Here is a 24,974-nt window from a genome sequence, read left to right on the forward strand (position 1 = left end):
TCGTAAATTACCACCAACTTGAAGTTGGTAGTAATTTGCAATTCCTTAAGGCCAAATAGCAAATTTCTGGTGCTTCCAGAATTGCATTTAAGGAATCGCAATTTGCAATTCCTTAATTGCGTTCGCTAAATAGAGAATCGCAAATTTTGCAATTCTCTATTTTGCTATGGCATTTTGGGATGGTACATCCCAAAAGGCTTTTTCCAATTTCCAAATGGTCCGATATTGAGAATCTGCCCATTTGCAAACGGAAAAAAAGGCTTGATACATATGGCCCTATAATTCTTTTTTCACTACTGCAAGGCCTATCTCTCCTATAGGATAACATTGGAGTTGCTTTATTACATTTTATAAGTGTAATTTTCAAATGGAAAAATATGGCTGGTTCATGTTTGGTGTCTCTGGAATCCTAATCTAGAATCCTAACTTATGGCGAATTTGGATTTTAAATTGCATTTCTGAAAATGACAGTTTTATAAAGTTTGAATTTTCTCACCTTAGCCATTTGGTGCCTGCAGCCTGTCTCTGGTCACATGACTGGGAGTAGTTGGCAGTTGGGCTTTGTGTATTCCTCCTAGACAGTCGCACACAATGGGATCTTAGGTGTGGCGGGAATGGCCACCACTGGCAGGATGGTAGGGAGGAGCTGGGCCCAGCTTCACTTACACCTGAATAGGCTGTGTGCTCTTTCCACACAAAGGGCTGCATACTCCCTTCAGTTAGTCTGGAACCAGGGCAGGGAAGGCAGGGCATCTGTGCACTTCAAAGGCATGCCTCTAGAAGCTTTTTGCCACTTCAAAGGCACAGCTGTCTATAAACCTATGAAATAAGTCCCTTCAACACCACCACTTCAGTAGACTTCTGGACCTATGGACACTCTGCCAGGAAGAAGTACTGTTGTGCTGCTACTAGGACTGCCACTCTGCTGGACTCCTCCTTTGCTGTGCTGACCTGCTACCTGCTGCCCTCTTGTCTGGGTGAGAAAGACTGGACCTGCAACACTTCAACCCAGAACCCAGAGTGACTAAAAGAGCTAATTAGCTGGCCTCCTGATCTGAAGCATCAGGAACAAAAGAGGCTTCCAACAACCTTGCATCTGCACCTGGACTCTGCCGTCCCCAAGTGTACCATTCCAAGTGATGCACCCCAGGCCTGGACTCTTGAAAGTGGGCCTAAGGTCCCCTGCCAGCCTCCAACGGAACCGACCCATCTCCTATGCTGCGCGGCTGAACCCAAGCTGAACCAATGCATCTCCACTTCTATGTGGATTGGAACTGTCGCGAAGACTCCCATCTCTGCCACAGCCCGCATCGCCTTTGGAACCGCCACTGCACAACACATCCTCGGCGCAGAACTTTGCATTTCTCGTCTACAGCAGTCTCAACTCCAGACTCCGCATCGCAGTTTAGCTGCTCTTCGGAACCAATGCATTGCCTCGACTGCGTGCCACATCCCCAACTCCGAACTTCAAATCGCAAACCCTTGTGAAGGGGATCCCCGAATTCGATGCAACAGAACCTTTGCACTGCAGCCTCATAACATCTTGCAACCGACGCATCGCCTCAGCTGTGTGATGCATCTTCGATACGGGTCCATGCCATGCTCCGCAAACCGGGGTTTAAGGTATTCTGTTCAGCGGGCCTAACTGGGTCCCTGTAGCCGTCCTGAGCTTCATCGCAATCGGCCTGAACTTGTGACTGTGTCCTTGTCTGGCGCGACTAGGTAATTCAATATCTGCGTTTCTACTATTTGGCTTTTTGACATTTTTGATCTTGTTTTATTTATTAAATTAGGCTCTGTTTTTCTAATCTGGTGTGGGGTCTTTTCGTGTGGTGGTTTCACTGTTTTACTTTTTGAAGTGTTGCACAAATACTTTACACATTGCCTACTAAGTGAAGTCTGACTGCTCTGTGCCAAGCTACTGGGGTTGAATACAGGTTAATTTGGGATTTGCTTGTGCCTTACCCTGACTAGGATTGTTGTTGCTGCGTGACCGAGGCTCACACCCCGGTCAACCAGTAACCCAGTTTCTAACAGTTCTGTTTACAAAAATTTGATACATCCTGTAAAATGGGAAACAAATCCCAGGTATTCAAGCACCTCCTGGATGTAATCTCATTCTATTCTGTCAAAAATGTTTTCAACATCCAGCTCCACCCGTGAGTGGTGTTCTTCGGGTGAGTCCAGACTGTGCTTAATTTGTGTGAGGCTCTAAAGATTTTGCAAAGCGCTCCTTAGGGCACACACCTTCATTAATCCAGTCTCACCAGGGATTCGACAGCTTTTAACAGCCTGTTGGCTAAGGCCTTACTGAGTATCTTTATCTTTAAGGTTATCATAGACAGATATGAGCTGCAATAATTTCATTCTCTGTCCTCATTTGGAATTGTGGCTATGACTGCTTCATGCCATGGTTGCAGTATCAAGTGTTTATCTTGTGTCTCCACAAACATTCACCAATAATTTTCTTATAATTATTGTAGCGAAAGTTTGATGGATGTCAGCCGTAAAATTGTTATTTCCTGTGTTTTTTGCTGTCCTTAATATCCCGCACTTCTCACCTTTAATGCCTATTTAGTTAGAGGTGTCTCTAGTTATTCTAACTGATCACCTGGGAACTGGGTAGCCTAATTTCCCCCAGATAGTTTTTTATTTGCTCTGTGGTTGCAGTTGTTAGCTGTTTTTTACAATTCAGTTAAGTGCTGATAATATATTCCATATATTCCTTCCTGTGTGCTGATACGTTCATTGTTGCTGAGTCCCCAGAGCATAGTGCATTCCCTTTTTAGGAGCCCCACCAGAAGTCCGCCATCCTTATTGTCTGCACTGTCATGGCTTTACCTTTACTCCTCACTGGTGGATTTAGCTAACAAATCCCAAGTATCTTCTAGCTTCCTTTCTTTCTCTGCCAGATCTGTTGGTTTCTAAGGGTGCTCCACTACTTCTTTACCAGCTATTCTAGTGGACTTTCTAACAAGACAAGTTCTTTTTCCACTAGCAGCTTAGTCCCTCGTATTTTGGCCATACATCCGCCTCTTAAGACCAAATTGAAAGCTTCCCATTCTACTGCGCATGTCTCATCATGTCCCAGTTAGCTTACAAGTATCTGTTAATGACATCCTTTCAGAGAAGAACCATAAGGCTAGCATTGGTTATCGAGATAAGACATCTAACAGTTTTGCCTTACTCCTACTTTTAATTTAATGATCCCACAATTCACAACACTAGTCAGGGCAGGGTTTAACCATCTAAAGCTACTCAAGGGCATACCTTATTGATATTCCCACTCAGGGACTCATTCTGAGTTCCACAGAATAGTGAGGTGGCAGTACCACACCCAGGGGTCTATTATAATGGCGGGCATATCGCCTGCCATGATCCACCGCCCGCATGCAATTTACCCCCTGCCTGATTATGTTGGCGGGGGTACCGGGGCGGACGGGAAGACCATCCGCTGCTTTTCCGCCCGGTCGATGAGTCGACCGGGCGTAAAAGGTTTGAATATGGTGGCGGTGTCTGTTACTATGCATGCAGGGATCAGCCTTTCCATGGCGGCAACGCCACCACAGAAAGGCATACGGATTTTGCAGTTGGGGGCCCGTTGCGGGTCCCCAGGATGTTGGGGGGGCACATGGGGGGTACCGCGCGGTGCCTGCCACGTTACGCATGCAAATGCACAGTGTGCAGCCACAGCATTGTGGCGGACGGTGCTGTGTGCACTGCCCGCCACAATGATGTGGATGGGAGATGCCACCGCCACCGTGGCTGTGGCATCCTAATTGCCAGTGCGGGACCGCTGCACCACTGGCGGCCGGTCCCAGCACAGCAAAGGGTGCCCTAATAGGCCCCCAAGTATCTCTAATACCAAGTGTGTTGGCATTAGCATACAATTATGAGTTTTCTATTTCAGAATGAAGTATTATTTTGGAACCAGAGTTTTACACACTAATACCTACATATTTTGCCTAATGAGCAGTTTTCCCATTCCCAGATGAGTGGAGTGTCCTGAAAAACTCCCTTTTGAGCCTGCATAATTAGTCCCACAGGACTTAAACTAGACTGATCAAAGTTCTAATGATGGTGCTGATGGCCCTATCAAGTCTTGGCTAAGCCAAAAGACTCCTTCTGGACCTTCCCTGTTATCTGATGAAGTGCTTGTAGAGACTATGAATTGTGGCAATTCACCTTCTTTTACATCAGTGATACTAAGCCCATATTGCACTTGTACTATACTTTTGAAATAGGCACTGGTGGCATGCCAAATTAATATTACCCTACCAATTACCTGTGAGGCACATCAAAGGTGAAAAAAAAACCTAACTGGGAAGCCTTATTATCTTTCTATAGACATTAATTAATTAATCAAGGTAAGGTGTTCCTAGGCGGAATGAGTCAAAAGACTACAATTCCGTGATCCTGCATGACTAGAAAGTGGGGAGCAGGGAGGAAGATGAACAGAGTGAACACTTTTTGTGCAACAGAAACACCACAAACATCCTCGATATGCTGTGGTTTGGTTCCAAAACTAGATGGATAACCCAGCCAGCCAGTGCCTGATGAAGGCTCGCCCTACAAGCCAATGGCTGAAGAAGGCTGACCCAAATCCCTTTCTGTATGTTTATGTTGTGTGTGCACGTATGTTTAGTGACATTTGGTAATGTCAGGCAGCTCAAGCTATCTGTTGTGAGACCTCAAAAACAAATATTAATAAAATAGTATGTGCAGGGTAAATGGAACTCTCTATACTCATTTCCAAAGGCTTCTCGGAGAGGTACAATTCATGTGCTCACCCTCACAGTTTGAGCACGTGGGGACTGTGCACTCCGAACCTTGTTTTAGCAATGTAGATTATGGCCTTGCAAAAAGGAGTGCCTAACTTGTATTGGGCTACAACCTCCTGGAAATGAGGGAGGGAGCAACATTAAATATTTAAAATTGTTAAAAAAGTAAGTAAATATAAATTATTATTATTATTATTATTATTATTGAATTTGTTAGGCGCACAGCTACCCTATTAGGGTTTCCCGGCGCAGGTAAGTCTGAATCAGACTAAGTAACTAGGCCAATTGCTGAGTGAAGAGCCAGGTCTTAATGTCTCGGCGAAATTTTAAATAAGAAGGTTCCTGCTTCACATGATTAGGAAGGGAATTCCAAAGTTTTGGTCCAAGGTATGAGAAGGAGCGTCCGCCCATTCTTGTCAATTTGAACCTGAGAAGTGTCAGGTTACCCTGGGCGGAGGAGCGCAGAGCGCGTTGCGGTTTGTAAGGGCAGATGAGTTCCCGTAAATACACTGGAGCTGCACCTTGCTTTATTTTGAAAATATGACAAAGAGCTTTGAATTGAATGCGATTGCCAATGCAGAGCCAATGGAGATCCTGCAAAAAAGGAGTAACCGAGGCTCTCCTTGCAATGTGGCAGAGAAGGGGTGCTGCAGAATTTTGGACCATTTGCAGTCTCCTCAAAGGTTCCTTATTGCAGCCTAAGTAGAGTATGTTTCCGTAGTCCAATCGAGACATGATAAGGGATTGGACTACGGTTCTTTGTGTGGAAAAAGGAAGCATCCAAATTATTTTGCGCAGCCATTTTAGTATGGAAAAGCAGGTACCCACAGTGCTCACTGCTTGTTGCCGCATGGAAAGCTGGCTGTCAATAATGAAACCTAAATTACGGGCTTGGGTTACCGGCTGTGGAAATAGACCCATTTCTTGAGGCCAATGAGAATAATTCCAAAGATGTTTATCTTTCCCCAAGATGATGACCTCCGTCAATGTAAAATATATATATAAATAGTACAAATGTATTATTTAATTTCAAAATATTTTAAATATTTAAACGACAGTAGCAAAAAATGTTACAATAAATAAAATTGGGGGTGGGGGCGAATTTTCATAGAATGGTGTTTTTTTAACTGCTGGATGCTTTATTATACCTCAGATAGGCTCAACAAAATGCTTCGGGCCACCAAGAAGTGTCCCAGATACGATGAATTAGGGGATTGGGAACAAGTATTTTGGTTATTTGAAGCAGTGACCGAATACTGGGAAGAGATTTTTATGCTGATCTCTATAAGGGTAGGGAAAATGATCAAACACCCACCCTCTAATGCCTTGCTAGGCCTTTCTGCCCTTTCTCTTATAGGAAAGAGTGCACAATTATTCATATCTCAGCTGTAGTGGTCCAATCTATTACTATGAAATTATGGAAACCCTTTATTAGTACTACCTTTAGGAAATGGCCAAACAAGATGAAAATGTGAGGGAGTTTTGTTATCATACCCAGGTTAACAAACTGCCTCCCTGCAGGAAAATATGGGAAATTTTGATGTTGAAGGAACCTCTTAAAGTACATCTTTAGCACTAGGACGTGCTGTCACTTTTGGAAGTATTTTTTGCACCTTTAGAAGCAGGTAGGTTAACGCCATCATATTTAGTTTAGTAATTTTAGGACGTGGAAAAATGTAGATTACATTCTATTTTGTAATGTATGCATTTTATACTAATATATAGCAAGAAATATGACTGTGCTTGCACTGGGAATGGTTCAGACGAATTAGGCACTTTAGTGTGCAGTTGCACTTTATAGGATATTGTGTGGGTTTATTTTTGTACTTTTTTCTTTATATTTCAAATGTAATGTCCTAATGTGCATAGTATTGTCAAGTGTGCATCCTTTGAAAATTGTATTATTGTAAATGGTTTCTCCCTTAACTGAAACTACATAAAATATGTATAAGCTGTATCCAAGGTATAGTAAACATTTTCTATTTGAATATTTAAAATAGGTAAAAAATAAATATATATAAATTGATTTAAAATATGCAAAAATAGTACATATTAATTATTTCTTTATCATTTTTTAAAATGTATAATTTAATATTGCATTGACTATTTTTGTATTGTTTCTTCAATTTGTATTTCTTTTTATGTTGAACTATTTTAATTAATTTAATTTGATTTTCCATTATTTAGTATGTGGTTTTATTTTCAGTCCGGACTCCGTTACTTTCTGTGTGCGGCACATCAGTACCAATGGTTGACCATGTGTAGTGCTGGATTTACTACAAAAGTGTATGTTGCTACAAAAGTGCAGTTTGTGAATACCAAAAAGCAAGGGAGTAGCAAGAAAATCAAAATACGCCCACTAAACCTCTGATGGCACCAAGCAAGCGAAACAAGTGAGCCCATAGAGGAGCTCATTTGTCTCTTTCATCCAAGCGTCTATACATTCATCCTTTCACCTTTCCATCTACTCGCTGATATCCACCATTTTATCTTTACACTCGGTCATCCATTAATTCTTTCATCTATCATTCAATCTATACCTTTTCCATCCATTACTCAACTCTGCAATCCATCCATCCCCTTTGCCATCCATTGGTCCACTCATCGATCCTTCCATCTATCCACCCACCCACCCAACTATCCATGCATCCATGCATCCATTCAATCTGCCATCCACCCATCCATCGACTCTGTCATCCATCCACTCTGCCATCCAACCACTCCGCCATCTATCCATAAATCCATGTCCACACTGCCATCTACCCATCCATGCATTTGGCTGTACACTCTGCCATGCATTCACCTACTCCTCCATCAATCCTTTTGCTCTGCCATCCTTTCGCCTGCCCATCCACCTATCCATCCATCACTTATCCATTCCTCCATCTTTTTACTCTGCCATCCTTTCACCTGTCCATCCACCTATCAATTCACGCATACTTTTACCCACTTATCGATCTAGCCACTCATTTATCCATCCACTCATCCATCCATCCTTTCACCCTTCCTTCCATTCAATATTCCTTCCATCGTTACCTCTTCTATTTACCCATCTTTTGTTGTTCCTTGCTCCTGCTTGCTCTTCCACTATGAATGCAGGGTATTCCTTCATAGTTATAATTATCAGCTTTTGTCTGCCGAGTTGCAGACGGAAGACGACCATAAAGAACCCCCTCCCCCGCTCTAGCTGCTAAAGTGGTGGGTTCACCTACTCAAAAGTGTAAACTTAATCAAAAGTGTAAGTTAATTCTTTGAATCAGGCCCACAGTGTGCAGCTTGTTGATGTATTGGGTACCCAGCTCTGTGGACTTAATTTAGGGGTAATATTAATATATATCAATAGGTTTAGATTTTCTTACATGGCAAAGGCGCTTTTAAACTGCAACCCAAGTCAAGCACAGTGTTGCTCCTGGCTGCCACATATGTTTCAGGATTGTCCAAACAACAGTTTGAACAAAGGCGCACTATCCACCCGCCCTTTAAGGTGCAATATAGTAATGCGATTCAATTTTGAAAAGTTTAACTACATATAGAGTTGATTAATAAACAAACATTCATTGTCAGTGAAGAAAAACAAAACACTTAATTTCAGTGTGAGAAACAATGCGTAAAAGACAAGCCAGTTTCAAATGCGAACCAAAATTGTAATCCGAGATAAAAGAAGGTAGCTATCCCACAAATAAGTTTATAAATGCATGTCAATGTTCTTCCGCCCAGAGACCAAAGATGACTGTGAGGCAGAAGTCAAGACTCTTCTTTATTTTCTTATGCTGAAAGCGTTAGTGTTTTCAAAGCAACGTCATGGTTTCCCAATGCATTTCGGTGTACAACACCTTCGTCAGGGGAATGCTGTAAAAGTATATATGTATATGCACGTAAATGTTTGTACAAATATCATTTTAGAAGATGCAAAACAGAAAAGGTAAACAAAGCATGTATCTGTACCATATGTGGTATTAATAAAACTTTAGCATCCAGTATTGTTACCAGCCAATAAATTGTCAGAAGATGAAACAAACATGAACGGTACTATTAAACAAAGCAATCCGTTGAAGAGAAGAAACACTCACGATGTGAGTATACCAACAGAAGTTCATATGCGTGTCACAAAATGTAGGAGTACTTAGTGAGAGGACACCGAAACCCCAAAAAAGCGAAGATAAAGTGAACGCCAGAAAGGGGAGTGATCGTGTGTGTAAACTTCAATGTTCTTCACCCTCCCTTAAGAAGTGAACTGCAGATTCAGTTTAAGGGGAGGACTCACCTCCAACGTCTTTACGCACCTAGAAATGACAAACACGGATGAATTGGCCGTGCTGCGTCAAAAACGAAATATATTACCAGATGTGACCATGAATTTAATGCACAGAAAGGTCATAAAAAATACTTAAGGAAAAACAGGAGATTCAACTTACTTTGCTGCTGTGTACAAAGCGACTAAATCCCGAACCGCTCAACACGAAAGTGTGTGGTAGCGTTGAAAAGTGAGCATCTGTGTGAGCAATATTTAAAATAATCAGTGTTACGTTTGTCAGCGCTCTTCTAAGCGGGACAGCAATACAATGAGTCTACCCTGTAAAACGGCTCAGTTACCTGCATCTAAGCTGTGAAGCAGAGCCTCGGCCGGATTCAGAGTGTCGGCAGTCAGGGTGTGTGACTATGCGAGAACCAAGTTCGGGTGCCTGTAAAAAACCGTGCACTACGTGACGTGCGTGTCTGTGAGCCTAACATAAAAGACGGACTCTCGTGCAAACGACACCACTGTGAAACAATAAGAGTTCTACGCTATCAAGACGTACTAAACAGAAAAGAAAGACATCGTGAGTTCAACACATGTAAAGGTTCAAGGAAAGAAATATAAATTCCATAAACAAAAGCATTTCAATGCTGAGAGCAGGTTTTTGATGATGACCTTTATTGAAACAGACAAATTATTATGGACAAATTATTGTGTATGCATGTACACTGTGAGCTAAAATTGACAGAAAACATGTAGCCACATATGGTTTACTCAATAATGAGCAGCATGAGAGATAGATCGACATTCAACGGTAAGCAACCACATTTTATCACAAGAAATGAATTAATTCAATTTTGTCATTCAAACCACAAGGCATCAGGGTTTTCAAAAAACGTATCCAAAAGGTCTCTCTTTGAGCCAAATGCTTATTCGGGTCAACATGTGCTAGACCAGATATTTGTTCAAGCACTTTGAATCGAAGTTGGGGTATAGTGTGTTTGTAAGTGTGCCAGTGTGCTGCTAGACAACATTTCACATTGGATGTGCGAATTGCACTTTTGTGTTCGGTCACCCTTATTTTTATTTTTATGGTTGTCCTCCCCACATAAACCAGACCACAGGGACATTTGATGGCATATATCACCATGGTTGTATTGCAGTCGGAAGAGTGTTTAAGCTTAATTAACTTGCCCGTGTGAGGATGTGTGAATGTGTCTCCAACCATCACATTGCCACAGTGTCCACAGTTGTAACATTTTTGCATCCCTGTGTTTTTCGAGGTAACCTGGTCTTGGATTTTTTTGGCCAAGATCTCTTTGATGTTTTTGGACCTAGAGAATGCAAAAATAGGTGTTGCAGAAAAAACACTTTTAAAGTCATGTTCTTGTTCTATGATTTCCCATCTTTTTAGGATACTCCGTTTGATCGCCATAGCGGCTGTGGAGTATTTTAGGACACAGACCTCCCGTTTAGAAACAGGTTTTACAGTTTTTTTGAGGAGCTGTGCTCTCTCCATACCGTATGCTTTCAGTTTGGCCGTTTCTAAAACTGATGGAGGGTAGCCTCTCTCTAGGTATTGCCGAAACATGACTTCTATGTCTGATTTCCCTTGTTCATCTTCTGAACTAATTCTGCGCACCCTGATAAATTGCGACAGTGGTAGGTGATTTTTCAAAGTATGGGCATGAAAGCTCTGAAAATGAAGTGCATTATTCCTGTCAGTGGGTTTTTTGAAAATTCTAGGTGTCAGAACGGAGCCTTTTTTCTCAATCTGAATGTCCAGGTAGTTGATGGTAGAGGAATTAATCGAGTATGTAAACTTTATATGTGGATGACAGTCATTCAGATTAGAAATAGCAATTTCCAGAGACTCTTGTGTGCCTCTCCACAGGATCAGGATGTCGTCAATATACCGAAGGTACAGGAGTAAATGATCGGTCCATGACTTATTGTGCAAGATGTGTTCATCCTCAAATTTTGCCATGAAGATATTGGCATACGTGGGTGCCCCAGTAAAACCCATAGAAGTGCCAGTCTTCTGTAAGTAAAAATGTTGTTTCCAAGAAAAGTAGCTATGGTATAGGCTGAATTGGAGCAGTTCAAGCAAAAAAATGTTAAGAGATTCTTCATAGTTGTGTTGGAGAAGCATCCATTCAACTGCCTCAATGCCTTCACCATGTGGAATTGAAGTGTAAAGGGCCGTGACATCTATGGTACTTAGAAGCACCTCGTTGGTGCTGGGTAGTGTAATTAGTTGTAATTTATTGAGACAGTCTGTAGTATCCTGTACATATGTTACCCATTTTTGAACAAGCGGTTGCAGAAAGTGATCTATGAATTTGCCTAATGGTTCATGCAAAGACCCGCAGCACGCTACAATGGGGCGGAAAAGAGGGTTCACCATGTCTTTATGCATCTTTGGAAGCATGTATATGTGTGGTCTTTTTGGGTAATCGGTGATCAGGAATTTGTATGTATTCTCATTAATCCAATTGAGATCTTTAGCTTTAGTCAGGATTAGAGATAGAGTCGTCTGAAAAGTGTTAGTGGGATCTGCATCCAAGGCCATGTAAGTTTCAGTGTCTAGAACATGTTGATCCACTTTGGCTTCGTAATATGTGGTATCCATGACCACTAAAGCACCACCCTCGTCAGCTGGTTGAAAAGTTAAGTGCTTGCTTAAGGCTAAATTGGTGAGTATAGCCTGTTCTTTTTTAGTAAGGTTACTTTTAACATTTTCTTTTTGATGGATAAGTGCTAGATCTTTCTTGACCAGTATTTCAAACAGATCAATGGCTTTGTGAGTAATCGGTGACATGAAGGTACTTTTTGGTCTAAATGTCTGCGATGCAGTGTCTGCAACAGGCTCAACAGGTTGATCTTGCATTATATGGTGGAAAAACCACCGTAATCTGAGTTTTCGTGTAAATTTAAAAAGTGAAATCTCAGTTTCAAGTTCGTTGGTCCGGTACGTAGGGACAAAGGACATGCCTTTGTTAAGTAAGGCTTGCTCATCAGGTTTCAACTGAACACTTGAAATGTTCATGACTAGTTCCGCCTGGGATGCCGTCGTCCTCCATTTGTTGTTGTTTTTTTTGGAGCCTTGTCCCCTCCTGGTTCGTTGGTGCTTCCTACAGATGATCCCTCTGGTGGGTGATTGGAAGTTCGTCCCAGTTCTAAAAAAGGTGTTTGTTTGGTTGTACCACTGGTGGAAGGTATACTTTCCATCGCTGTTGTAGCTAGAGGGGTACGCGTAGGAAGTGCTTCTTGCTCAGTTGCAATGCTCTCTTCAGAGGTAGATGCATCTGGTTTTCTAAATGTGCGTCTTTGGGCGTACATTTCCGCCCAGGTGTAGACCTCGTCTAGTTTGTAATCGATTGTGTCGCGTCTAAACTTACGCAATTTCCGATCGTGAACTTCTTTTGCGTGTTCATCGAGCTTGTCATTTATGTCTTTAAGGGTTTGTTGTAGTTCATCGGAGGATAGTCTTTGAGAAAGGTCATCTTTTAAATCTTTGATCTCCGTTTCTAAATCTTTAAGTATCACTGACAATTCTTCAATGATCAATAAGATCAGATCTAGAGAGCACTTATTCAAAATGGCAAACCATTTATTCATGAATGGTTTATTGAATTTAAACAACATGGGTCTTAACGCTATGCGTGACCCTCTGGGGATCCGTTTTGCCTTGTGGTACTGGATGAGTGTGGTTGCATGAAGTCTTTGATTAATTTCCCTCCTTAATGTGTATTGTAGTTGCTTTATTAATTGGCTGGTAGAGCCGGATGGAACCTGAAATGCCTGTGTTTCATCAATTAAGGAATATATATTTGCTGCTTCTTCGGCAGAATAGCCTTTTGTCTCCGCTTGATTTGTGGTTAAGTGAGAAATGTCCTCAAGATCCATGGTGGGTGCTGGTTGTCGGAAGTGGGGCTGAGCGGTAACTAGAATATGAGTTTTGACCACCTGCACTCCATTCAATGTTTAAATTGATTCCAGAAATACATTCAACTGATTAATCTTTCAGTAGTCAAGGGTGCTGCCTTTATAGACCTGTTCAACCCCTTGACAGGCTACAAATATGATCCAGGATTGTCCAAACAGCAGTTTGAACAAAGGCGCACTATCCACCCGCCCTTTAAGGTGCAATATAGTAATGCGATTCAATTTTGAAAAGTTTAACTACATATAGAGTTGATTAATAAACAAACATTCATTGTCACTGAAGAAAAACAAAACACTTAATTTCAGTGTGAGAAACAATGCGTAAAAGACAAGCCAGTTTCAAATGCGAACCAAAATTGTAATCCGAGATAAAAGAAGGTAGCTATCCCACAAATAAGTTTATAAATGCATGTCAATGTTCTTCCGCCCAGAGACCAAAGATGACTGTGAGGCAGAAGTCAAGACTCTTCTTTATTTTCTTATGCTGAAAGCGTTAGTGTTTTCAAAGCAACGTCATGGTTTCCCAATGCATTTCAGTGTACAACACCTTCGTCAGGGGAATGCTGTAAAAGTATATATGTATATGTACGTAAATGTTTGTACAAATATCATTTTAGAAGATGCAAAACAGAAAAGGTAAACAAAGCATGTATCTGTACCATATGTGGTATTAATAAAATTTTAGCATCCAGTATTGTTACCAGCCAATAAATTGTCAGAAGATGAAACAAACATGAACGGTACTATTAAACAAAGCAATCCGTTGAAGAGAAGAAACTCTCACGATGTGAGTATACCAACAGAAGTTCATATGCGTGTCACAAAATGTAGGAGTACTTAGTGAGAGGACACCGAAACCCCAAAAAAGCGAAGATAAAGTGAACGCCAGAAAGGGGAGTGATCGTGTGTGTAAACTTCAATGTTCTTCACCCTCCCTTAAGAAGTGAACTGCAGATTCAGTTTAAGGGGAGGACTCACCTCCAACGTCTTTACGCGCCTAGAAATGACAAACACGGATGAATTGGCCGTGCTGCGTCAAAAACGAAATATATTACCAGATGTGACCATGAATTTAATGCACAGAAAGGTCATAAAAAATACTTAAGGAAAAACAGGAGATTCAACTTACTTTGCTGCTGTGTACAAAGCGACTAAATCCCGAACCGCTCAACACGAAAGTGTGCGGTAGCGTTGAAAAGTGAGCATCTGTGTGAGCAATATTTACGATCAGAAATTGCGTAAGTTTAGACGCGACACAATCGATTACAAACTAGACGAGGTCTACACCTGGGCGGAGATGTACGCCCAAAGACGCACATTTAGAAAACCAGATGCATCTACCTCTGAAAAGAGCATTGAAACTGAGCAAGAAGCACTTCCTACGCGTACCCCTCTAGCTACAACAGTGACGGAAAGTATACCTTCCACCAGTGGTACAACCAAACAAACACCTTTTTTAGAACTGGGACGAACTTCCAATCACCCACCAGAGGGATCATCTGTAGGAAGCACCAACCAACCAGGAGGGGACAAGGCTCCAAAAAAAACAACAACAAATGGAGGACGACGGAATCCCAGGCGGAACTAGTCATGAACATTTCAAGTGTTCAGTTGAAACCTGATGAGCAAGCCTTACTTAACAAAGGCATGTCCTTTGTCCCTACGTACCGGACCAACGAACTTGAAACTGAGATTTCACTTTTTAAATTTACACGAAAACTCAGATTACGGTGGTTTTTCCACCATATATTGCAAGATCAACCTGTTGAGCCTGTTGCAGACACTGCATCGCAGACATTTAGACCAAAAAGTACCTTCATGTCACCGATTACTCACAAAGCCATTGATCTGTTTGAAATACTGGTCAAGAAAGATCTAGCACTTATCCATCAAAAAGAAAATGGTAAAAGTAAACTTACTAAAAAAGAACAGGCTATACTCACCAATTTAGCCTTAAGCAAGCACTTAACTTTTCAACCAGCTGACAAGGGTGGTGCTTTAGTGGTCATGGATACCACATATTACGAAGCCAAAGTGGATCAACATGTTCTAGACACTGAAACTTACATGGCCTTGGATGCAGATCCCACTAACACTTTTCAGACAACTCTATCTCTAATCCTGACTAAAGCTAAAGATCTCAATTGGATTAATGAGAATACATACAAATTCCTGATCACCGATTACTCAAAAAGACCACACATATACATGCTTCCGAAGATGCATAAAGACATGGTGAACCCTCCTTTCCGCCCCATTGTAGCGGGCTGCGGGTCTTTGCATGAACCATTAGGCAAATTCATAGATCACTTTCTGCAACCGCTTGTTCAAAAATGGGTAACATATGTACGGGATACTACAGACTGTCTCAATAAATTACAACTAATTACACTACCCAGCACCAACGAGGTGCTTCTAAGTACCATAGATGTCACGGCCCTTTACACTTCAATTCCACATGGTGAAGGCATTGAGGCAGTTGAATGGATGCTTCTCCAACACAACAATGAAGAATCTCTTAACATTTTTTTGCTTGAACTGCTCCAATTCAGCCTATACCATAGCTACTTTTCTTGGAAACAACATTTTTACTTACAGAAGACTGGCACTTCTATGGGTTTTACTGGGGCACCCACGTATGCCAATATCTTCATGGCAAAATTTGAGGATGAACACATCTTGCACAATAAGTCATGGACCGATCATTTACTCCTGTACCTTCGGTATATTGACGACATCCTGATCCTGTGGAGAGGCACACAAGAGTCTCTGGAAATTGCTATTTCTAATCTGAATGACTGTCATCCACATATAAAGTTCACATACTCGATTAATTCCTCTACCATCAACTACCTGGACATTCAGATTGAGAAAAAGGGCTCCGTTCTGACAACTTGAATTTTCAAAAAACCCACTGACAGGAATAATGCACTTCATTTTCAGAGCTTTCATGCCCATACTTTGAAAAATCACCTACCACTGTCGCAATTTATCAGGGTGCGCAGAATTAGTTCAGAAGATGAACAAGGGAAATCAGACATAGAAGTCATGTTTCGGCAATACCTAGAGAGAGGCTACCCTCCATCAGTTTTAGAAACGGCCAAACTGAAAGCATACGGTATGGAGAGAGCACAGCTCCTCAAAAAAAACCTGTAAAACCTGTTTCTAAACGGGAGGTCTGTGTCCTAAAATACTCCACAGCCGCTATGGCGATCAAACGGAGTATCCTAAAAAGATGGGAAATCATAGAACAAGAGCATGACTTTAAAAGTGTTTTTTCTGCAACACCTATATTTGCATTCTCTAGGTCCAAAAACATCAAAGAGATCTTGGCCAAAAAAAACCAAGACCAGGTTACCTCGAAAAACACAGGGATGCAAAAATGTTACAACTGTGGACACTGTGGCAATGTGATGGTTGGAGACACATTCACACATCCTCACACGGGCAAGTTAATTAAGCTTAAACACTCTTCTGACTGCAATACAACCATGGTGATATATGCCATCAAATGTCCCTGTGGTCTGGTTTATGTGGGGAGGACAACCAGAAAAATAAAAATAGGGGTGACCGAACACAAAAGTGCAATTCGCACATCCAATGTGAAATCTTGTCTAGCAGCACACTGGCACACTTACAAACACACTATACCCCAACTTCGATTCACAGTGCTTGAACAAATATCTGGTCTAGCACATGTTGACCCGAATAAGCATTTGGCTCAAAGAGAGACCTTTTGGATACGTTTTTTGAAAACCCTGATGCCTTGTGGTTTGAATGACAAAATTGAATTAATTCATTTCTTGTGATAAAATGTGGTTGCTTACCGTTGAATGTCGATCTATCTCTCATGCTGCTCATTATTGAGTAAACCATATGTGGCTACATGTTTTCTGTCAATTTTAGCTCACAGTGTACATGCATACACAATAATTTGTCCATAATAATTTGTCTGTTTCAATACAGGTCATCATCAAAAACCTGCTCTCAGCATTGAAATGCTTTTGTTTATGGAATTTATATTTCTTTCCTTGAACCTTTACATGTGTTGAACTCACGATGTCTTTCTTTTCTGTTTAGTACGTCTTGATAGCGTAGAACTCTTATTGTTTCACAGTGGTGTCGTTTGCACGAGAGTCCGTCTTTTATGTTAGGCTCACAGACACGCACGTCACGTAGGGCACGTTTTTTTACAGGCACCCGAACTTGGTTCTTGCATAGTCACACACCCTGACTGCCGACACTCTGAATCCCGCCGAGGCTCTGCTTCACAGCTTAGATGCAGGTAACTTAGCCGTTTTACAGGGTAGACTCATTGTATTGCTGTCCCGCTTAGAAGAGCGCTGACAAACGTAACACTGATTATTTTAAATATTGCTCACACAGATGCTCACTTTTCAACGCTACCGCACACTTTCGTGTTGAGCGGTTCGGGATTTAGTCGCTTTGTACACAGCAGCAAAGTAAGTTGAATCTCCTGTTTTCCCTTAAGTATTTTTTATGACCTTTCTGTGCATTAAATTCATGGTCACATCTGGTAATATATTTCGTTTTTGACGCAGCACGGCCAATTCATCCGTGTTTGTCATTTCTAGGCACGTAAAGATGTTGGAGGTGAGTCCTCCACTTAAACTGAATCTGCAGTTCACTTCTTAAGGGAGGGTGAAGAACATTGAAGTTTACACACACGATCACTCCCCTTTCTGGCGTTCACTTTATCTTCGCTTTTTGGGGGTTTCGGTGTCCTCTCACTAAGTACTCCTACATTTTGTGACACGCATATGAACTTCTGTTGGTATATTCACATCGTGAGAGTTTCTTCTCTTCAACGGATTGCTTTGTTTAATAGTACCGTTCATGTTTGTTTCATCTTCTGACAATTTATTGGCTGGTAACAATACTGGATACTAAAGTTTTATTAATACCACATATGGTACAGATACATGCTTTGTTTACCTTTTCTGTTTTGCATCTTCTAAAATGATATTTGTACAAACATTTACGTACATATACATATATACTTTTACAGCATTCCCCTGACGAAGGTGTTGTACACCGAAATGCATTGGGAAACCATGACGTTGCTTTGAAAACACTAACGCTTTCAGCATAAGAAAATAAAGAAGAGTCTTGACTTCTGCCTCACAGTCATCTTTGGTCTCTGGGTGGAAGAACATTGACATGCATTCATAAACTTATTTGTGGGATAGCTACCTTCTTTTATCTTGGATTACAATTTTGGTTCGCATTTGAAACTGGCTTGTCTTTTACGCATTGTTTCTCACACTGAAATTAAGTGTTTTGTTTTTCTTCACTGACAATGAATGTTTGTTTAATAATCAACTCTATATGTAGTTAAACTTTTCAAAATTGAATCGCATTACTATATTGCACCTTAAAGGGCGGGTGGATAGTGCGCCTTTGTTCAAACTGCTGTTTGGACAATCCTGGATCATATTTGTAGCCTGTCAAGGGGTTGAACAGGTCTATAAAGGCAGCACCCTTGACTACTGAAAGATGAATCAGTTGAATGTATTTCTGGAATCAATTTAAACATTGAATGGAGTGCAGGTTGTCAAAACTCATATTCTAGCCACATATGTTTATCATATACACAATGCAGTCCACATATACTGTGTAACTTCCATGCCACTTGTGCAATTTCTATCATCTACCATGGCCTTACAGGAAACCCATTTTACCACTACCATTTCAGAGCTAGAACACACACACTCTGGCACTGAATAACATTGTCACAGCTCACACATAGTCTTAATACCAACCAAATATAAGGTCCCAAAAAAGGTAGGAAAAAGAGGGGTGGCCATGCAGAAAAGTTGTTTTTCACCCACACAGGGCCCTCAAGGAAAATGGGCAAAGTGCCTAGAATATACAAAAACAGTGCCCAGGAACTACATACAGTTGTATTAACTGTACCAAACGTACCTCTCCCCAAAATGGATAAAGCAGATGTATGAAGGTGCTATTAATAATAGTCTCAGGTGTAATCAGCAGATACTGATTTCTATCACATGCCTTAGGATTATCTGGTGATTACATACCGACCAGATGTGCTGAGCGGACATAAGTACAACAGCCGAAACCACTGAGAAAAGAATGAGCCCAAAGTGCTCTTGTTCCTGCTTGGACAATTGGCGTGGACAAAAAAATACAAACATGTTTACAAGTTCTTGGACTTCGCCTTAGTACTTGTAGAAAAGTGTATAGCTAGACATGGAAGGCCACATGTGATGTGCTCCTGCTCAAAAGCCATGGCTGAATGTCCTCAAAATGGAGGAAATGCTGAAATTGACATTGAAATTGAAATTAAAATCCAGAGACAAAAAAGGCAAAGGTACAGCATATAGTGCTTGGGTTGAAGTAAAGATAGAGTTTGAAGAAAAAACAGACTAGCATTAACTATGAATAAAAGTACATGTGATACCAATCAATACCTTATTCGATCGAGAATCGAACAATTAGTATCGGATTGGGAAGGTGAGCAGTAGGGCATTGGGCGATGGCCTAGCCTCTAAGGGTGACACGTAGGCTGTTTTTTAGGGCCTTTGCTTCATTCCTCCTATGCTAGGCCCTCACTGAGGCAATTGTGAGTCAGGGAGGTAGTGAGTCTGAGAATCGACCTTGCTGGGGGCCAGGTACCCTCTGGCTGTTGAGCCATTCTCACCTCGTCCCCCGTAGCCGCCTGGCCCAGACGATCGGTCTCTCTACAGGCCCCTATTGCGCCAGGCCATCACACTCAGGCCATAGTGTGTAAGGGTGGGTGGGAGTGCTGAAGGAGGGTAGGTGTTTTTGTGGGTATTTGTTGACCCCTCCCCTGCCAGGCCATCGCTCTGAGGCTATGGTGGACTGGGGAGGGGCTGAATAACAGAAGTGACCTCGGCCTCGCTGGGGTCTAGGTGTTGTTACCTTGGTCCCAATGTCTTCAGGCCTTGATGAAGGGCGTGGTGTGTGTATGCGCAAAGGCATCACTTTGAGGGAAACTTGCCCAGAGAAAATAATAGAGAGGATGTGGTGTTAGGGACAAAGCTGCTGACTTTGGAACTGGGGAGCAAGGTTCAGGTCTTAGCCTGGCCGAACATCCTGTGATTCTGGGCAAATCATTTAATCTCCCAATGGCTTTGGTAAAAATGAAATTGATCTTGTGTATTGTAATTGGTACTCATGTAAATCACTCCAATGCCATTAGGCAGAGTTCACCCTATAGAACTCAATTTCTATTACATACAAGTCACCCCTAAGGTAGACATTATACAGCCCATAGGGTTGGGTGCATTGAAATATAAAAGTTGGACATGTACTCTTAAGTTTTACATGTCAGGTGAAAAACTCCTAAATTCATTTTTCAGTCCTGTGAGGCCTACTTCTCCTATAGGGTAACATTGGCCTACCTTTTTTTCATTTAATAAATGCTAACTTTTGATAGGAAGCATGTAGGAAAGCCATGTTGGTTGTCTGAGAATTTGCAATTTAAAATCCTCTTTAATGGTAAAGTCAGTTTTTAAGTCACAATTTTGAAAATGCCACTTTTAGAAAGTTGGCATTTTCCTATCTTACCTATTTAGTGCCTGCAGCTTGTTCCTGGGTCATTTGACTAGGTCTAGTTGTCAGTTGGTCTTTATATATTCCTCACAGACAGCCACACAGTAACGGGATTAGGTGTGCCTGAATGGGCCATCACTAGCAGGTTGGGGATGGAGCTGGGCACAGACCCTCTTTCAAGTTACTAGGTTGTTCCTGCTTTCACACAAAGAACTTCCCTCTAGCCCATTGTACCTGCAGCCAGGCTGGAGCCAGAGCAGGGAGGCTGGTCAATCCAATCACTTCAAAGAGAAACTCTAGAGACATCCCTACTTCAAATTAAGCACTTGGTATAAAACTCAGACTCTTAGAATTACTCTTCAGTACACATTCTGACCTGTGAATGACTCAAAGAAGGACTGCTGTGCTGCTCTACTGCAAGATGGACTGCTACTCTGCCTCCCTGCTACAGTGCTGCCTGAGTGGGCCTGCATCTTGAACCCTGGACCTAAAGACGGACCCCAAGGCATAGTTGGCAGGCCTCTTGATCAGAGCCTCAGGGACAGAAAAGGCTCCAACCATCTTAAACCCTGCATCTGGACTCTGCCTGTTGTGAGTTCTAACCTCCCAAGTGGTGACATCCCAGTCATGGAGCCTTGGATTTGGGCCTCAAGATGCTCTGCCAGCCCAGTTATGGTCCTAGCAGAAACCGACATAGAGCGACGCATCACCTCGAAGCTCCGTATAGAAGCAGCCACTGTGCGAAGCATCTTCGATGCAGGGCTTTGTATTCAAGCGCCTCAGAATCGCTGTTCCGTAACACATCCTCGACAGAGGACCTCACATCGCAGCTCCTCAGAACCACTGCTGCATGACACATCCTTGATGCGGGACCTCACAATGCTCCACAAACTAGATGTAAGGTACATTGTTCAGCATGAATGGCTTGTCCCCTGTATCCAGCCGGCACTCCATCGCGGTCAGCCTAAACTTGTGACTTTGTCACAGTCCGGCGCGACCACATTACCACAGTTGGTGCTTTGTGCTTCTAAGTACTATTATTATCAAACTCTTTAAAATTGCATATCTCCAGTCCTGCTAATTGTTCTTTTGACATTTTGGTGCCAAATAATGTATTAAAATGTACTCTAATTTTCTAAATTGTTATTGGATTTTTCTTCTGTTGTGTTTTCACTTTATTGCTGTGTGTGTGCTGCATAAATACTTTACATATTGCCTCTAAGTTAAGCCTGACTGCTTTGTGCCAAACTACCAGAGGCTTAAACACAGGCTAATTTAGTGACTTTATGCCCCAATCAACTAACAGCCTAAATTCTCACAAACAAGCCTACTAATCATAGTTGATAATACCGGCTTTGTGTGATTAAAAAAAACCGCCAGGCAGCAACCCTAGCCAGATCTGGTGTTGCGGCCCTTGAGCTATTTTATTTCGCCGAACATTCCTGCAAAAATGCAGTATTTTTTTTATATGCTTTAACATGCTTACTTTACCAAACATTTCTCTGAAAAATAGTTCAATGAGTCTAACCAAATGGTGTTGCATGAAAGGGCATGATCCAGCAATGTGGGCCACTTTTTTGACAGTGCCCAGGCCAAATTGTGATCCCAATCTGATCCTGCGGACAACTATGTAATTTGCCCTGATTCTTATGTAAATGTTTTATGAAGAAACTAAAACATGTCCGTCTAATACTAAAACTGAGGAAAAAAAAAAGAGTTGACCATCACTGTTACTTGGTTACACGCTCACATTGTTCTGCTTGACAAGCTGTGTGCAGCCCAGCTCATATTTCCATTCAAGTAGCTTGTTTTTCTTTCACATTTCAAGACTCATCCTATAAACAAAGGAAACATGAACTTTAGGTTATAAGTCATTCTTCATGAGACATTGTGTATCTTATTATTTACTTACAAAGGTTTACTTACGATGGTGTATTTGAACTCGTATAAGACAATGAAACAGAAACAAATGTTAATCTCTCAATAGCTCAATACATTCTTTTCGTTAAATAGAGGAAAGACTACAACATCAGTAGAAAAGAGAAGGCGGAAAGTGCAGTAAAAGAGGATCCCGGCCACAGGCACAACACTCCTGTAAATTTCACATTTGATGGAAGGCCCTGCATACTTTTTGAGGCCAGAAGAATAATGATCAAATTCAGAAATCAAACACAGCTGGATCTGACTGACAAAACGTTTGGAATCCATGCCACGGTGGATGTTGGTGACTCGAACTGCAGTGAAGAGATTGCTGTGTAAGTGCACACTGTGTTGTATTGTGTTGATTTGTGGGCGCGTGTCCTTATTTGAAAGGTGTTCACCCTGAGGAGAACAGGACGAGCGAGTCTACAAGATAGTCATTATTTAATAAATGTTAGAGATGTGTGATATCAAGACTAATAGAAAGGCATGATCAGTTAATATGATTAGAAATGACACCAGACACAGTTGACAAAATCGTTAACATTGCAAAAGGTTTGATGGTTTTATATTGTAGGAGTTTATTTTATTTGTACCATAGTAGAAAATCACCATAGGCAAGGAAGGACCTTCTGAGCGCCAAAAGCACAAATTCATAAACTATTCAGATGTTCTCAAAGTTATATATATTAAGACGCTGTCCCACTCTATTGTTAAAGGGAACAACATATTGTCATCTTGTCTTCTAAAAGTTATCATGCTATTTGGAATACTGATATTGACAGCTACAGGCTCAAACCATGCCAGAATATGTTTAAAACAAGGTAGAACCCCTGTGGTCAGACATCAGCAAAGAAATTGTGCATTATGCACAACATTCTGCAAGGAACAAGAAAATAGGGGTCTCATATGAAAAAGAGAAGACCATTGCATGAACCAGAGTCTCAGGATAGACACATCTGGATACTAAGAAGTGAGGGAGACAAGAGATAAGCAGAAGGCATGAGAAAAACACACACTAGTTTCAGCACAATCCATTTGCCCACGCCATCCACTGAAATCATCATGACTTTTTGGAAACGTTTCCCTTACTTTGAAGCTTTCTACCTGCTCCTGTAGAGATATTGTGGTAATCTGTTCTTGATCGCTCAGTAGTGAGGACTTCACAGCAGATGAAAGATCTCAGAGAGACCATGTTATAGAGTGAATGAGAGAGCTGAGGCAGGTGGAGCAAACATTTTGTATGTATTGTATAGAACGTGTGTGAGAAAAGTACAGAGATAGCTGACTGAGGAGCCCTGTTGCAAAACAAAACAACACTATTACGTTTTGTATTCTTTGGATGTTTATAGTTAATAAGGTATAGTGAAGCCAACTGTTATAATAATACAATGAACATTTGAGGAAATAAATAACCATCCCACAATAACTGAGTCAAAAGTTGTAGAGCTTTTTTTGTGCTTTTTAAAAATCTTTTTATTGAACAAGCTCATGTAATCACTTACATTAGAATAAGAGCGTGTACAATACATTGTTCAGGTATACAATTACACATATCATTGTTTCAAGGTCAGCACATTCTTATTAGTTCAGTCTAGATCTGACAAGTTGCCACATAATTAGGGTTGGCCCAATTGGACAGTCCGGTAGGTCCTGCGTCTTCTAACAGTAGATCTTTTTATGTAGTTTAATTATAGATACAATGCTGTATCATTAAATTTACACCATGCAAATATTTAAGAAACTTTCTTTGTTTTGTCCCAATGCAGAAAATGCATTGGTTAAGGAGTTAAACTTTTTTTCAGTGGAGACTTCCAAGACGTCTGTGGCTGGACACAACATCTGTGCTTTGTGTTATGGTCCAAAGTCTATTTTGTGGGAATCGCGGTATGTGTCTAGTCATCTAACATCAATCTAGCATTGTATGCAGCTCAGCAATGACTACAGTGTCTAAGAAACTATGAGCCAAATGTACAAAGATACTAGTCTCAGTTTATGACATGAAGTTTGCAACAAGTATATCATTTGGCAAACAGGTGTGTTTGGTCGATTTGCAAAATACCAAATCAGAGGGGGTCTTACAACAACCTGACTAATTAATATTCTATAGATAGGTCACAAATTGTGACTCACTCCCACTGGCTGCAAAGGCAGGGATGAATGCTGGCAAGGGTCAACAGACTACCCTGCCTATTTTTGCATTTCAGAATAGAATTTTTTTTCTTCTTTTCAAGCAGCCCAATTTTCTTTAAAAGAAACGGGCTGTTTTAAAAAAAACATTTTTAGTTTTCATCTCTATATGTGTTAATATAAAGCCAGCACAGGTAGGAGCTGTGAGGCGGGGCGGGGTTGGGGGAAGTCGAAATACAACGGGATAGGTAAAATTGAAGGAAAAATAAATAAAGCACTTACCTTGTGCGATGCGGCGAGCGCAAGCTAAGTGGTTTTATTATTTCTTAATTTAATTTTACCTATCCCGTCATATGACGACTTCAATCCCCCATCCCGCTCATCCTGCACAACTGTCT

The 24,974-nt window shown here is 41.3% G+C and overlaps 1 protein-coding gene across 1 annotated transcript in view; it reads left to right on the plus strand.

Moving 5' to 3' along the window:
* The window catches only part of LOC146865586 (V-type proton ATPase subunit S1-like protein), a 214,560-nt gene that overhangs the window by 118,728 nt on the left and 70,858 nt on the right, over nt 1-24,974 (plus strand). Inside the window, exon 4 of the mRNA XM_085640751.1 lies at nt 22,540-22,781. Within this exon, the coding sequence (XP_085496877.1) occupies nt 22,540-22,781 (242 nt within the window). The remainder of the gene's footprint in view (nt 1-22,539; nt 22,782-24,974) is intronic.

Source organism: Triturus cristatus, chromosome 2_1 (assembly GCF_964204655.1).
Source record: "Triturus cristatus chromosome 2_1, aTriCri1.1, whole genome shotgun sequence".
NCBI classification, from domain to species: domain Eukaryota; kingdom Metazoa; phylum Chordata; class Amphibia; order Caudata; family Salamandridae; genus Triturus; species Triturus cristatus.